General features: G+C 34.2%; 3 protein-coding genes across 3 annotated transcripts; all 3 read right to left on the bottom strand.

Annotated features, from left to right (window-relative positions):
- Window positions 1-2,438: 2,438 nt before the first annotated feature.
- Window positions 2,439-3,284, bottom strand: LOC115961199. The gene has a single exon (XM_031080218.1). The coding sequence runs from the start codon at window positions 3,282-3,284 to the stop codon at window positions 2,439-2,441; it is 846 nt and encodes a 281-aa protein (XP_030936078.1).
- An 88-nt stretch (window positions 3,285-3,372) lies between these two features.
- LOC115961198 lies at window positions 3,373-4,564 on the bottom strand. Its single transcript, XM_031080217.1, has 4 exons — window positions 4,561-4,564; window positions 4,042-4,471; window positions 3,488-3,837; window positions 3,373-3,431 (listed from the first exon to the last, which is right to left on the bottom strand). Exons 1-4 carry the CDS (start codon window positions 4,562-4,564, stop codon window positions 3,373-3,375), a joined length of 843 nt encoding a protein of 280 aa, XP_030936077.1.
- A 6,154-nt stretch (window positions 4,565-10,718) lies between these two features.
- On the bottom strand, window positions 10,719-15,706 carry LOC115959326 (protein phosphatase 2C 51-like). Its single transcript, XM_031077680.1, has 3 exons — window positions 14,998-15,706; window positions 12,645-12,750; window positions 10,719-11,288 (listed from the first exon to the last, which is right to left on the bottom strand). The coding sequence occupies exons 1-3, from the start codon at window positions 15,688-15,690 to the stop codon at window positions 10,969-10,971; spliced, it is 1,119 nt and encodes a 372-aa protein (XP_030933540.1). The 5' UTR covers window positions 15,691-15,706; the 3' UTR covers window positions 10,719-10,968.
- Between the last annotated feature and the right edge of the window lie 498 nt (window positions 15,707-16,204).

Below are 16,204 nucleotides of genomic sequence, written 5' to 3'. Positions count from 1 at the left end.
TGATGAGTTGGGTTGGGTTGGGTCGGGTCAAAAAATCTTCTTAACCTGACTCAACCCGACCCATGCACATCCCTTGGTGATTCTTTTTACTTTTGGGAATTCTCATTCACTGCGCTGCAATATTATTGTTTATCTATGCTTGGTGATTTTAAAGCCTTTGCAAGTCTTTCACATCACTATTCTAATAAACAAAAAATGGATTATTCCATGCTTTAATTTGTCGGTTGTGCATCTTAATTGTGAATGCCATATAGCATACGCAGTGTCCATAATCCTGAAAATTTGAGCACGTGGTTGGGTCCTGGATGTGAGGAATTCGAATCTATCTTCGCATGGGAACAAACCTAAAGGCCAAAATGGATGACAGGATGAGAACGATAACAATTTTCCTACACAAACTAAAAATTTGTGAACTTTAGCACTGTTCCAACCTATGGCTCTAGATGAAGGTTAACAGTGGCATGTCAGATTTTAGATAAGTGCTTTCATTTCCATAACTTTGCTTTCATTGTTGTGGACCTTGTGGTCCCTAAGCTGATTAAAACAAAAGTGCATTATCTTGATAGCATTTTCACAGCATTTATGAATTATGATGCAGGAGACAAGGTGGGTCAATCATCAAGCATGTATTTAGTGGAAGAGTCATTAGTGTTGATGTTCCAATTTTATTTTTAACACATTTCACAGTAAACCTCATAGAAGTTTGCGGCAACAATCTACCAGATTGGGATCCTATGGCAATTAAGGAGATCATATCAAGCTCCAGCAAAAGTCTAAATTAAATGAAAGCAACAAATTACGTGCTTTAATTTAATTTAATTTTTCTTATTATTAATTTAGTTCACTTAGAAGTCTTCTTTAAATTAGAATTTTGAATTAGGATTTAGATTTATTTTCATTCCTAGTTTCCCTCTATCTTTGTTATATTTCCAAGTTTGATAAGAAATCCTAGCAGGCGATGTTTCATTATCAAAAGATTGTAAGGGGCTGTGGCAGAAATGAATCATTTGTAACTTTGAATTTTCTCTTTGATTATTATAATGAAACATATGTGTTTTTATCAAGAGCTGCTTTAGCACTCTTTTTCCTGCCCTTCTTCTTAATCATTGCTTGACAATCCATAGATCAAAGTAAAGTCGTATCGCTAAGACACTGATTCTAGTTTCACATGTCTTTCCGCTGCATCATTGTGCAGTAGCCACAAGCCATACTAGCCCGTAACATCAATTTTATTAATAACAATTAACAACTTTTAATTATGAGTTAAATAAACCAACAAATATTCACGTAATAAAATCCACGTTCATATTGACAATGACCTGGAGTGTCAAAATAGATGCAACGACTAAAAACAGCAAGTTGGGTACGTAAGATTGATCAATTATCTCTTATTTCAGATAGCTATACTCAGGGACGGACTTAGGATTTTAAGTTGGGGGGTGAAGTATACGTAAAAAACCAAATTTCAAATAAGCATCCATATAGTCAGTGACAAAGTCAAAAACATTTTATAAGAGGCCAAGCCAAAGATAATAAAAAAAATTTAACTTAAAAAAAAATCATGACAAAAAAATATTTTATTCTACAAAATTAATAAACAAGTCTATAAGAATGAGTGAATGGCTTAATTTAATTGCTCAAGCAAATACTATTATTATAGAAACACTATTATTAATTTAAAATATAGGAAAATTCTTCTTTTACATTGTACAATATAATGTAAATTGATATTGTATACACAAAAAATATGGCAAATATTGTATACATTTGTAAAAAATATACAATATTTACTATTTTTTTTTTTTTTGTACAATATTTATTACTTTTTGTAGGTCTGTCATGGAAGTTTACATTGAAATTGCAATGTGGACATAAAAATTACTTTGAATATAAAGCAAATTGATGATCACTCACAAGTTAACAATATAGCTACTAGTCCTCTACAGTACTACATAGTGATCTTATTTTGCTTGATTGAGCTACATGTATCAACATATCAACCTATATTCATCAATGAAAATATCAATCAATAAAATAATAATATAATTAACAATCCTATTTTATATTACTATATTATGAGTTACTATAGTTTTCCATCACTTTACTAAAACAAAGAGCAGTTGAGTCTTAAACTTAAAGTGAACACATTTGAATATACAAACAGAGAGAGGGATTCAAAGAGAGATAAATACAGCAATGGAGCCGTAGAGGGCTTGGAGGCTAGATTTGTGCCAATCGTCCTTGGTTGGCTGGTCAGATCTTCAACTTGATGGAGCTCTTTGCAGCAAGCGGTGATGGGTGAAGGATGGGATTATTTGTTTGATTTATATATATATATATATATATATATATATATATAAGTTTTTTTTTCCCATTTTTATTAGGAGGAGTCTTTTTTTTTTTTTTTTTGAGAAAGAAGACTACTACTATTAAAAAAATCAGCCAGGTTCGGCAAAAAATACATCAACTAAGTGTGGTGGGACATCCTCCACCCACACCGACAAACCTCTGACATTTCTTGCATGTCTAGCTAGGTTATGGGCTATTCTATTACCACATCTACGTACATGGGAGAAGCTGATACTAGTCATTGGACTGAGTAAAGATTTTGCTGACTCCAACAGGTGGCCAAATGAAGAAAAGGAGGTTTCTTTGCTACGAAGAGAGTTAACCACTACCTCTGAATCTCCTTCCAGAACAAATTCAGTTATCCCCAGTTCTTGTGCAAAGATTAATGCCCTTGCCGCTGCCATGGCTTCCACGATATCCGATGAGAATGGCAGAGGAGCTTGTTCAGACAGTGAGGCAATCATACTTCCTTGACTATCATGCACGACCACACCCAGTCCAGCCTTACCCATCTCCGGGAAAAAGGCTCCATCAAAGTTCAGTTTAAAGCAATTCGGTGAAGGCGGGCACCACTGTGTGCGAGGCTGGGTTCGCTGCGTTGCTGAATGTTGACTGAGGGACTGCTGGCTTTGTTGGAAGGTAGACAGCGCCTGAGTAGCTTGTTGGATGACCTGTGAACGTGGAAAATCATTAGAGCTAACACGTAGCTGGTTACGTCGGTGCCAAATCGTCCACATCACCATGGTCATTAATTCCAGGTTTTTCTTTTTCTCATGAAGCACGCTCATCAGGTCTTTGGTGCTTGAGATTGCATGTTGTCGCCGGTTTTCAAAACCTGGAATGGCCTCCCAAATTTCATCAAGCATAGCACATTCCCAAATAGCATGAAGTGTTGTCTCTGACTCCACATCACAGTGCTCGCATTTGTCCTCCATTAAGATCTTCCTCCTCATTAGGTTGTGCTTTGCTGGTACAGCTTCCTTGCATACTCTCCACATGAAGTGCCGCACCTTGTTAGGGACATTAAGGCTCCAAATCTGCTTCCACAAGCCACTTTGCTGCTGCTAGTTGGCTGTAGGAACCTGCACAGAGTTAAGTGTAGTTAGAAATTTAGAAACCGAGTTTACAGTATACTTACCTGAGGGGGTAAAGGGCCAAATGATCTTATCCTCCACCGGAGTATGGCTTAAAGGAATGCTAAGAACTAGAGCAGCTTCTTCTGGAGACAAAATTCCGTGTACTAAATGTAAGTCCCATGTTCTTGTGAGTGGGTTGATGAGGTCAGAGACTCTCCCCTCTTCAAAGCCTGGAACGATATCAGATAATACTCTTGGATGCTCCACTGATGGTAGCCATGCATCGTTCCATATGCTAACTGCCTGTCCACAACCAATCCTCCATCTTGCACCCTTAAGAAGCACATCTCTGCCCTTTAAGATGCTATTCCAAGCATGTGAACCGGTGCTAGATTCTTGTGCCTCCCAAATGCTGCAATTTGGAAAAAACTTCATTTTAAAGACTTTATAGAAGAGGGAGTCCTTATTATGAAGTAATCTCCAAGCTTGCTTAGCCAAGAGGGCATCGTTGAAGTTAGCTAGATCCTTGAAGCCCATACCTCCTTCCTTTTTTGGGAGGCAAAGAGTTTCCCATTTCACCCAGTGAACTTTCTTCCTATCACCTTTCTGGCCCTACCAAAATCTTCGTATCAGGCTCTCAATCTCTGAACAAAGACCCAAAGGAAGTTTGAAGCAGCTCATAGTGTAGGTAGGGATTGCTTGGACAACTGCTTTGATTAAGATTTCTCTTCCAGCCTGTGAGAGGAGTTTCTCCTTCCATCCCTGTAATTTTTTCCAGACTCGTTCCTTTATATAGTTGAAGCTTGCTTTTTTGTTTATGCCCACCAGTGACAGTAATCCCAAGTATCTCTCATATTGAACAATTTCTGGAACCCCCAATGCCAACTTTATCTGATTTCTGATGTCATCCCTTGTAGATTTACTGAAGAAGATTGTCGTCTTGCTTCGGTTAATCTGCTGGCCTGAACATCTCCCATAAACTTCCAATATGTCCAGAACTCTTTGGCACTCCTCTATAGTGGCCCTGCAAAACAACAAACTATCATCTGCAAACAAAAGGTGAGTTAACCGAGGGCTATTTCTACAAAGAGAATAGCCTTTGATATGATCCTGTTGAGTGGCCTGGTTGATCAACCCATTTAATCCTTCTGTGCAAAGCAAGAATAGGAAAGGTGAGAGTTTATTTTTTTTATTTATCCTTTTGTGATTGTTTGAATTTATTAAAATTATTTTGTTGCTTATTTTGGAGGAGCTATGGGTCAACAACTCAATGAATGGCCAAATTTTATTTTTGATTCTGGGTTCTTTATATCAAAATTTTCTCTTTGAGTTGAAAGTGTGAAACTATTCGAGGTCTGAAGTTATTTTTTTCCAAAATTCTAAGGGGGCCAGTAAGTAAAATACTCTTAAATTTTAAGATAATTTTTGGGCTTATACCTACTATTTTATTTTTCACATAAGGACAGGGGGCCCGGGCCCCCTACTAGGTCTGTCCCTCGCTATACGACTTGCAGAGTTGCTGTGTAATGTGTATTCTGACTTTTATATATATATATAAAGAGTAAAAAACGTGGGAAGCATGTGGTTAATTAAACTTTGGTTGATTTTCTCCTTTATGCTTTATATTATTGGTATATAAACAGAGGTTAATGTAATATTTGATTAATCTCAATTTCTGATAACTTGGGTTGAAAATATTTGAAACTTTAAACCTCTGTTTGGTCTAGGTTAAGCACATCAAATTCGCATCTTTTTGCCCTATTTCCACTGAAATGAGCTCAGAGTTTTGCTATGCCAGACATTTGGAAAATTCTAGGCATTAGTCAAGCATGAAAAAGAGAAACATCTCACAAGTTGCACAGATTCAATTAAAGGATTTACCTAAGACTATGTATACCTCTTCTATATTTTCCTTCCTTTATAATTAGGTTTAACTATAATTCTATGGTTATCTTAGGCATTCAAAGAGGACTTTCTGTCATGGTTTGGAAGAAAACCTAATTAGACGTTTATCTTTCACAACTACCATTCATTGTTGGTTGAATAATACCATGATAATGGTGTTAGTTGTTGATTTTGTGACACTTTCACACTTGCATACTTTTTTGGTGTTTGAAACAACGTTTTGGATAGATAAAACAGCTTTTAGAGCCCTTCTAAAGTCGCATATTTCAACTTAATTAGCCACGTCCTTTCAATTTGAAAAAAGGTCTCATTCATATCATCATATGGGGTTGCTAGTCCAACCAAATGTGGTGACAAAGTCATCAAGAATAGTAATTAATTATAAAACTATTGTTAAATAAGTATCGTTAAAAATTATGTTAGTGTTATATATCCATGCAGAGTCTGAAAAGAGACTGAACTGATTGGCAAAGCAAAAGCATAGTCTCTCTCTTTTCACAAGAGAATGACCTGAGAATCAAAGAAGTTATCATGGCAGCAATGAAGTAGCAGTCACATTATTGTAAAGCATGCCATACACATTGAAAACTTATGGACCAATGATCATTACTTAGTAAATTATCATAAAGGTGTGGACGGAATTAAGGGGGATTCAAAAAGAACAATACACAATAATTATATTATAGACATAGGTGGAGCTAGGGGAGCCATATGCCCCCTAACTTTTTAAATTTTCCATTAATCTTCTTTTATATTTGGTAATAAATCTAAAAATTACACAAAAATGTATTCACCGGTGCATCCGAAAAAGTTTCTTAGCTTCGCCATTGATTATAGAAATCATGTACCAAAAACCATAATTTATTAATTCATTAATACTTCATTATAATTATTAGTAGTGCAACTAAAGCAAAAGAATGTTAATAAAATAAAAATAAAATCAAAAGAATGGTTGGACACAAATCCAGGAGGACACTCTTATGTTTTTTGGGTTTGTGTGAACTCCCTTTATCATGTAAATTTAAAGGGCACGTGGACTACTTTTTCTTTTTTTTGAGGAACATGTGGACTATACTTTTTATACCCTTCTTTTCTATGCCTTTAATTTATTTTTTAGCAACATTTTTTATAATGACACATGATTTGTCTTATCAAAAAATGACACATGTTTAATTTTGTGGTGACAAATTATCACCTCCACTTTTTTTGGGGTCGACAAGACAAAGTTATTCCTAGCATGTGACATTCCCATGCCTTTCACGTTTCCTTGTCATTATTTGTTCGTTTGTTTTTTTTCTTTTTGTTCGGACGTTTCTTATGCAAGGCATGGATTTGACTGCAATATATATAGTTTACTCTTAGTAGGAAAGGTTAACGGATGCACTATATTAATTTATGAAAAAAGAAAAAAAAAAGTTAACTATTTTGACAAATTTAATTTTTTTCATAAAAATGGTATTAAATTTTTTTAAAAATAATTTATTAACAAATACCTTAAGAGAATTATTTAACATATATGAAAAAGGATAAAAGATCATTTTAACTCAATTAACATTTTTTAGTATTTTTAATAGAGATATTCAAGATTCAAACTCTCCTATTTCCTTGTAACTATCAAATTTATTATAAAAAACGAAGTGTAATAATGATTGAGACAAGAAAATAATTTTATTCAAACAATTTAAATGTGGCGTAGCCTTTTTAATTGAGTGAAGATTAAATAAAATAAAATATTTTACTAACTCATGCCATGGATGTGGAATCCATGAAATCGTTCTGGTGGCTGCTTTTAGATGAGTGAAGATTAAATTAATTAAATATTTTGCTAACTCATGCAATGCATGCGGAATACGAAAGTTATTCTGGTGGCCTGTAAAAATACTAAAGAGCACCTAAAACCTATCATTTTTTTAATGATAAATTAAAGTATGAAACACATATATCAAAAGCTATCAAAAGCTCAGATCATAAAGAAAGACGCTCTTATAAGTTATATCTCTTTTGGAAAAGTAAAGAAACTCAAATCCATGCCATGGTTGGTCTTCATGGCCAGATATGCCAGAGCAAGTTATATATAAATATTATCATTGGAATGTGAATCATAATGGCCTTCACCCCGAAAACAAAGGTGGAAGTTGCAACTCCATTTTTAAAGCTCATAAGTTGCAACTCCATTTAAAGGCTCTTTGTAGCCTTTAGTAACATGGTTCACACGAACATTTAATATAGCTTTTTTTGAGAGAACGAACATATATAGCTGGTTAACCTGTTAAAGTGATTAATTTACTATTGAAATATAAATAAGTTGGAATATTTCCTAATTAATAGCATCTTAGTTTTTATAAAGAAAGTCATTCACTTTTTTTGTTTAGCATTTGAGAAAGTAAAATGGCAATAAACGGGTAAGACTAGATGAGATAAGAGTGTTTGTTCACCATGTACTGTTATAGCTTATCCTTATCGCAAGTTTAATTCCAAATGATAAAGTTTAGCTCCAAACTAGTTGGACATATCTTATTCCTACTCATTGCATTGTTTGTTCACCATTTTAAAAGAAAGGTAGAGATTAAAGAAGTCTATCATGTAGACTAGGAATTCTAAGGCTTTTTTTAGTTGAAATAATGATGGAAAAGTAAAGAAATGAAAAATGGTAATAAGGTATAAAATATTTTAATTTTCCTTCAATTGTGTTTAGTTGGGAGAGAATGGAAAAGTAAAGAAATGAAAAACTAATAGTATAAATTTTTTGTCTTTTTTTTTTTTTTTTTTTAATATTGAAAAAATGATAAGATGGAAAAAAATAGTTTGAAGAAATTATTAAGTTTACTTTTATGCTCTTAGGGCATCAGTATTAGTGGTGCCAAAAATTTAGTAATTTAGCACCACAAAAAGTTACTTTATTTATTTTAGCATTCAACATAATAAAATAATATAAACAACAAAATAAAATAATATATCTTTTAATAGAATATTTTTTTTTCTTTTACCATCTTAGCTACATGGCTGATGGCTGTGTGCACTCAGCCCTGTAACTCAAAAGTAAAAAATTTTGGCTTTACCTCCACTGATGCAGCCCACTTTTGCTTTATTTTGATAGTAAATTTAGCATTTTAGCAAAATGCCTACATCAATACCAATGTTTTTATTAAATAGTATATAAGGGATAATTCTTAAATGCTTTGGGAGCAATGCTCCCTCCTCTCACATGAGGGGTGGGTCCCATAGTGGGACCCACATGTGGGGCCCACCCCTCATGTGAAAGGAGAAAGCATTGCTCCCAGAGCACCTAAGTTTTTTCTTGTATATAAGAAGTAATTTTTTAAAGTTGGGTAAATTACATGAAGTACTTTATACCATTTTTTTCTCTTCAATTTGAGGACACTGTACGTGTTTTGGCGGACTCAAGTGGAAAATACCCAAAACCACTAGTATTCTTCTAACATTTCATCCCTCAGCTAAATAAAAGAAAATCATGTTTTCTTTCCACTTTTTTCCATCATCTTTTTTTTATTCTCTCACTTTTTATAACCCCAACCAAACGCAGGGAAAAGGATTTGAACCCCTGATATTGTACACAAAGTCCCAAGGTCACGGGCTCAAGCTTGCACAAGGGTAGCGGGTCTACGTCTATCTCAAATACAATAATTCCCGTCAGCTTTCAATCAGTGTCTCGTGCAAATTTGAAGCTCGTCTTGTTTATATAGGCCTTTTTCAAATATTAACGTGTGGGAAAGGTTACTCATCAGTTAAAAAGACCATCGCATTCACGTCTACATCCTATGTTTCATTTGCCTCAACTAAAAAAGAAGGTCGGACAAGTGGTACGAGTTATAACGAATTAACTTTGCCCAAAGGTCGATAATAACGAAGTTTCCGTGGTCTTAAAAGTTAAAACCCAAATGGATAACAAACAAGAAAGTTGTTATAGAAGCCTTTGGTACAATGGCAAGGACGACTTACAGTTGAGGATGCAATATATGTAGCCTCCGTTTGAAGCTTTGCAACGATAATTTTCTTACCTAAATCTTGAGGACCAGATTTGTCTCTAAACTCTAAAGGGAAGGAAATGCTATTACTCATCACGTTGCATGATTATGCATTGACAAATTGTGTGTGATAAGAGCAGGTAATAGATAGTAGTTGGTTGATAGGGAGCGGTTTTTTATGCATTATTAATTCCTTACTGAATTAATAATGGCTTATCAAATAATACATCATATTTCCTCTATAAAGAAAAAATAATAATACATCAATATCATATCTCTGAGTTTATGAGTTTATGTAGTGGCGGCTTTGGAAATTTTTTTTAGGATGATCATTTTGAAATTTAATTTATACAAAATTTAATAAAAAGACAATTTGAATAAATCAACATCACAAAAAAAAAAAAAAAAAAAAAAACACACACACACACACAAATACATGAAATAGTACAATTTTTTTGTACTAACAAAAAGAATACGAAAAATATAGACTAATAAAAGATAAAGTGCAAATTGAATATACTGATATGAGAATAATAAAATGACCAAAATAATTTTATAATAAATCTTATGCAACAAGTTGTTAGCCTATTATTGGTGGGTAAAACATTTCAATATTGAACCCGAATTAGAATTAGTAACAACTTACTACATAAGATTTATTGTGAAATACTGAAATTTGTGAAAATATTGTGGATATAGCATTACTCTTATATTTGTTGAACTCGAGTTCTTATGATTTTCAAGTAAAGGTATTCAATATTTTTATTAGAGTGGTGAAAATAGGTTAATTTAGTATATAATATTTTTTTAAAGTATATATATACTCTCTTTTTTCAAGTCAAGGCGGCCACTAAACATATTAGATTAAAATAACTATTTATATAAAAAAAAAAAAAAAAAATTTGCATGTGTAAAATATTTTTTGACAAGTGAGGATGGTCCTATGACCACTCTCACATGCAAGTAGAGCTGCCAGTTTATGATTAGGTGGATACCTTCTTTTATTTATTTATTTATTATTATTTGGTAAGAGATTAGATGGATACCTCTTTCTTAGAAGTTGATGTTTTTTAATATATTATAATAGATGAACTGTTAAGATAAATTAGGTACGATACCTATAAATATGTATGTATAGTAGTAAAATCAAGAATGACCCATTTTTAATATATTTTTCTCATTCTTTTTCAAATTGTATATGACCATGCTGATCAGCTATTAAGGCCAAAGAATTGCATTTAATGACTCTGGTAAGAATTTCAAGTTTAAACCCAATAACCCCTCCTATCACTTCCTGTTCTTCAGGAGAATTTGGTCACCTTCAAATCTGACCATTGTCATTCAATTCTGTCCTACACCATTATATGATTAGAACTTTCAGGAAAGTGGAAACCATAGGCATAAGCCCATCACAGTGTTACAGATACTTAACATAACCAAGTAATTCTTCATTTTCTTTTTTTAAGAAAACAAAATTATATGATAATTTTACCATACACAAAAATATAAAAATAAATAATAAAAAAAACAAACGTGGGAGAAAGAGTTCCCTTTCTTACATGCATCTTAATGCTTGGAGAGATGAGTGAAAAATAGCTAGTTCCCAAAGCTAGGCAGCAGAGTTTAAAAGCATTGTTAACCACGAGTAAATATTATAAACTGGAAAAACCTCTGGGTTTCCTTAGCTCAACTACTATCACACTGATATTATCTTTGCTCCCCCGAGCCATTGCCAGCTCAGTTAACACTGCTGCAGCCTCGGCAGCGCGACTCTCATTCTCAACTTCCACTTCCAGGGATTTCCTCCTCAGTCTTCCTTCAAGACATCTCTTCACAATCTGGCATGCAACTTCATTTGATATAACGTCCCACAAGCCATCACTGGCTAGGATAAGGAATTCATCATTATTGCTTCGTTTGGTCACTGTGACTTCTGGCTTGGATATCACATAGGGTCTGAGGTAGTGATCACCTGCATGCAATAAGTATAGAGAATGATTGGTGGTGATGACATTTCAGATAATATAAGCAGTGGTGAAGCTATGGATTTTTTTAAGGGGCCAAGCTCTCTCTCTCGCTCTCTCTCACATTAAGTTATTCCTTATAAATGTTAGTCAAAACAATTTTTTAATAGTCAGTTTGTAGATGGTAAACCATCTAATTGTTGTTTTTCGCCAAAAAAAGAAGAAGAAATCCATATCCTTAATTCTCCAAATATAAAATATTAATGTAAATAAATAAATAAATAAAATAGAAGAAGAAGACTTTTGAAAAACTTATTAAAATAAAGAAGACTTCTATTTATTAAGAAACTTAGTTATTTTATATTTAAACTCTCCATTAGAATCTTAGCACATCATAATTTCTTTAAATATTAAAATATATAGTTTCATATGCTAGCGAAACCATAATAAATGACTAATTTTATAATATATAATTTCATAAAAACCTAATAAATGCCTAATTGTATGTATGATTTGGTGATTATGTAACATGACATCATGCTTAACATCCCGAATTGATACACCCCCTCCCTTGTCTCTTTTGTGTAATTTTGAGAGAAAGATCCCTATCTCCTCCCATTTTTGCCTAGGGAATCAGGAGAGAGAGGGGACTAGTTCCCTATTTTGTAGTCTGAATACTTTCTCTTTGTTTCAATGAAAAATTGAAAAGTCTTAATTCAGGGAAAAAAAAGTTGAAACACCCCCTCAAAAAAAAAAAAAAAAAACTTATGGCACAAAGTTATCTTTATTTAACAAATCATTGCGAAAGCTAAGTTGATTCAGGAACAACCCTATAAATCTTACCACAAAGAAGAGTAAGGCAAAAAGATCCATCCCTGTTTCCTTTCTTTGCTTGTTGTTCTTATTGGCAAGCATATGCATAAAAACCAGATATCCATTTATAAGCAAAATTCTTGGGGATGTAACGAGGGAACTCCTTAACAACAAATGATAAGAACTTTCCATTTTTTAGTTTTTGATAATTTAATAGTTATAAGTGGGGAAGGTTGGTATTGAACATGGTTCTCCTCATGTTAAGATGGTTGCTTTTCCAAGGGCTGCTTTAATAATTGATAGTGATGTCCTTGCCAAATCTAATGGTAAATTGACTGATTGGTGATGGGTCATTCTCAACTTTAATGGCCACTTGTGCTTAAAGCTTAATAGCTACCAACACCATTTAATTTTCTGTATGCCACTAGCATTTTTTGTTTTTGAGTGAAGAATGCCACACTAGCATTTGAGCAGCCACGAGCATATTAAACCATCATTATTCTATGAAGAACATTAGTGGCATAAGAAGTACATAGAGGATTACTACATACCTATTGATCTAGAAGTGGTAAGAACTCCTAGAACGCGATTTCCATTCCAGTTTATGACCTTTCCACCAGCGGCTTCAATTCTCTTCAACTCATCTGGTCTGTCAGGCTATTAGCACAAATGATGCACCACTCATGATTTAGATATTTTCATAAAGCTGAGTTCTTATAATCAAAGGATATCAACAATGAATTTGTGTGATACATGTAAAGAGGACACTGAAAATATAAATGTGATCTACAATATGCAACCCTCTCACCATGAAACTAAGTTCAACGATAAGCGGATAAAGCAAAAAATTAATGATTAAAAAAACATTGCTAAAAATACATGGAGTATACATACCTTGCTACTACTAGTCAAAGATAATTCAACATGCAATTATATAATTCTCTGGAAGTATAATAATGACATACGCTTTTCTTTTGTATAATATTAATAGTGGATCTTATTAATTGAATTCATAGTAGGATCCATTATTCATGTGAAAGATGAGAGTAAGCCATTATTGAGCAGCGAATAAAGCCCATAAACTAGCCGTATGAAGACAAATTTAAACACCACTTCTGGTATTCTTATTTAATACCTCTATAAATTACCATAACAAAGAATCAGAAATTTGATGTTCACGAACTTCTTGAAGATTGTCTAGCAATCACAGTGGACGAGAGTTGCCCCAATGACCAGTGGGTAAGAGACAGAAGGAGTATCCTGGAATTCATAAGGGATTTATACTTGACAAATGTTTTCACTTCAAGCACCCACAGACATAGTTCTTCTAAAATAAGTAACAGCAAATTGAAGATAAGTGCTCCCTAGTGAAAAAAATTGTGCCAAACAGAAGAAGCTGATTATCAATCACACTGTAATTTACTTTAAACACCCTCAAATGATCCATTAGCTCAGTATCATGACCCTTACAACTTGGACTCAATATAGTTAATGTCCTAAAGGCCGTTTGGATTGCGCGTTTTGCATGTTTCAGTTTCAGCGTTTTGGGTTTTTTTTTTTTACATGAACAGTAAAATCACCTAAAGTTACTGTATAAAGACAAAAATTACTGTTTACATGCTTTAGAAGTACGGTAATAGTACTGTTTATACATTAAAAAAATATTAAAAATAAGTCACACGATACTATTTATACATTTAAAATTTTTTTTAATTTTCAGCAACAATAAATTCAATCCAAACAGACTCCTAATTAAATTACTAATTTTACAACATGGCGTTGAACCATTTGTCACCTGTAAAGTCACAAAAGAACTTTATTTTTAAATGAAGTCACTAACTTGCAATATATTCGTATTTTATAAAAGGCAAAATTTAGCTTTAAACTAGTTTAGAACTTTCTTTTCCAATTTATTATGTAACGATTTATTACACTATCATGTAAATTATTTAAATAAGTCATGTGATTAAAACTAGATACAGATAATCACTCCAATTTACAAATAGTAGATTGGGGCTAAACTTTTTCCTTCTATAAATTAGAGCTGGGATTTTTGTTTTTGTTTTTGTTTTTTTGTTTTGTTTTTCAACTCTGTCTAATTTTCAATAATGCAGTGTTAAATTTTTTTTTTTTGAGACAACAATGGAGTGTGTTGTTCAAACGTAGTTATCTTGGTAAAGAATGGCTGGATAAAATTACCACCAGCAACTACAACATATCCATAGGTATTTACAAAATGAAAACTTGAAATAAACCGAAGCGGATGAAAGCAATAAATTGGGTTGTAAATGAAAATGTTTCCTAATAAAATTAAAATTTTAAAATGAGTTTAAAAAATTTGTCTTGTCTTGTCTTGATAATAAAATATTAATTACCGTAGGGCGGACATCGAAAATTGAAATTCTATGTGTGTATAGTATATATTAAAAGTTTTCAAAAAATTATTCCTTATCATTAATCAGTTGTTAATGTTCTAGGCTTGCTGAACTGAGAATTTGGTCACTAATCACAATATTGTATTATTAGAACAGTCAATTATTGCTGTGCAAGTGCAATTTGGCAATTCCCACTTATAAGTTAGAATAGAATCGAACCTTCTGATTCTGAATCTTTTATACGCACCCATAATCTACGATCTATGGACTATGATACTAGAAATTGAAAAAGCTATTAGCAGCACTGGCAAAAGCGATTCCTCTCTCTCTCTCTCTCGCTTGAAGTCTAAGGCGCTGTTTTGAACAACGTTTTTATATCATATATTCATATAAATGAAGCCAGAAACCGAACCTTCAAATAGCGTTTAAAAAAAAAAAGAAAACCAAGCAAACTAGAAAAAACTAACACACTTTGGCGGCAAGACAAGGCAATGACATTGAGAATCAAATATTCAAAAAAGAACCGTACCTTATGATCACGAGACAAGGCCAAAGCGACACCACCACTAAACAAGACAGCCCTACAATCCCCACAGTTAGCAACCACAAGCTCCTCCCTTCCCACCACCGCCACAACCGCCGTGGACCCCACCGACCTCCCCACACCACCACCACCAACACTCACCACCTCCTCATCCATTTTACCAAAACACGCTTCCATCACTCTCTCCCAATTATACTCCGATAACCCTTCTAACTCTCCACTGCTACTCTCACCCTCCTCCACCAAAATCCCATGCAACCTTTCACTACAAGCCCTCGCCACGTGGCACCCTCCATGCCCATCGTACACTCCGAAAAAATCGTACTTTCCTCCAACACCACCTCCACCGCCACCTTTTTTGTTCATAAATCCTAGTTCAGCTCTCACCGCATCTTCCATCTCTTTCCTCCTCCCTATAACAGAAACCGAACCGTACGACAATACCCCCTCTTCTTTCTCCGAAGAAGACACAGACAATGACACCTTCACCAAATCACCAACATCCTCCTCCTCCGATGATGTTTTCTTCGTTCGACACGTGTACTTCAGCCGCCGGACTTTGGTTCTTCTCCTCGTCACCGTGATCTGACTCATGTCCCCGGAATCCGACGTCATTCTCCCGAGATTCATTCCCACTGGCCCATCAACGTGAAGCTTCGAAGCCTCTATCAACCTCATTTTTTTTTATAGCGTAAAGTGGAATTCAAAGGTAGCAACTAGCTAATCTGTGCGTTATATATACAAAAAAGCATGAAATCTAAGCCGTTGAATTTTCACTCACAACCCCGTTGGATTTGAAACAGATGGGCTTTGAAATCTTTTGATGGACCAGTGGCTTGGATTTTTCAAAGAGATACGTGGGTGACTGAGATTGGGTTGGTGGACGCGTGTAACATAGATTTTGAGGTTAGTGATTCGGTCGCGGAAAAGACTGTCGTGGTACTGGGTCCCACGTAAAAAAAGAAGAAGTTGTGATGTGTCTCTAGACAAGTCATTACGTGGCGTCTCGTGTATCGAGTACCGATTCTGCTTTGTTGATGAGTCATTGGAATCTTCGTTCTCTGACAGTGAAGTGGGATTTTTTTTTTCAACTTTTTGGAAAATCAAATCAAATCGCATTCAGAAGTGGTGGGAGAATACACGTGTCGTGTGAACGGGGGGTCGCGTGCCGGAGCTGCGCCTCGTACCTTGT

The sequence above is a fragment of the Quercus lobata genome, chromosome 9, assembly GCF_001633185.2.
Source record: "Quercus lobata isolate SW786 chromosome 9, ValleyOak3.0 Primary Assembly, whole genome shotgun sequence".
Lineage (NCBI taxonomy): Eukaryota > Viridiplantae > Streptophyta > Magnoliopsida > Fagales > Fagaceae > Quercus > Quercus lobata.
The sequence above is the reverse complement of the archived record's forward strand: the minus strand, read 5'-3'. Positions and strand labels throughout refer to the sequence as shown.

What these genes read in the sequence shown, in the direction of transcription:
- LOC115961199 (XM_031080218.1), bottom strand. Translation starts at nt 3,284, where the DNA reads ATGGAGGACAAATGCGAGCACTGTGATGTGGAGTCAGAGACAACACTT.
- LOC115961198 (XM_031080217.1), bottom strand. An exon ending in AGCCTGATACGAAGATTTTG is followed by an intron (nt 3,838 to 4,041) that starts GTAGGGCCAGAA and finishes TCCAAATTGCAG; the next exon opens with CATTTGGGAGGCACAAGAAT. An exon ending in TTGGCCCTTTACCCCCTCAG is followed by an intron (nt 3,432 to 3,487) that starts GTAAGTATACTG and finishes AACTCTGTGCAG; the next exon opens with GTTCCTACAGCCAACTAGCA.
- LOC115959326 (XM_031077680.1), bottom strand. Translation starts at nt 15,690, where the DNA reads ATGAGGTTGATAGAGGCTTCGAAGCTTCACGTTGATGGGCCAGTGGGA. An exon ending in CCTTGTCTCGTGATCATAAG is followed by an intron (nt 12,751 to 14,997) that starts GTACGGTTCTTT and finishes TTGTGCTAATAG; the next exon opens with CCTGACAGACCAGATGAGTT. An exon ending in TACCACTTCTAGATCAATAG is followed by an intron (nt 11,289 to 12,644) that starts GTATGTAGTAAT and finishes TATTGCATGCAG; the next exon opens with GTGATCACTACCTCAGACCC.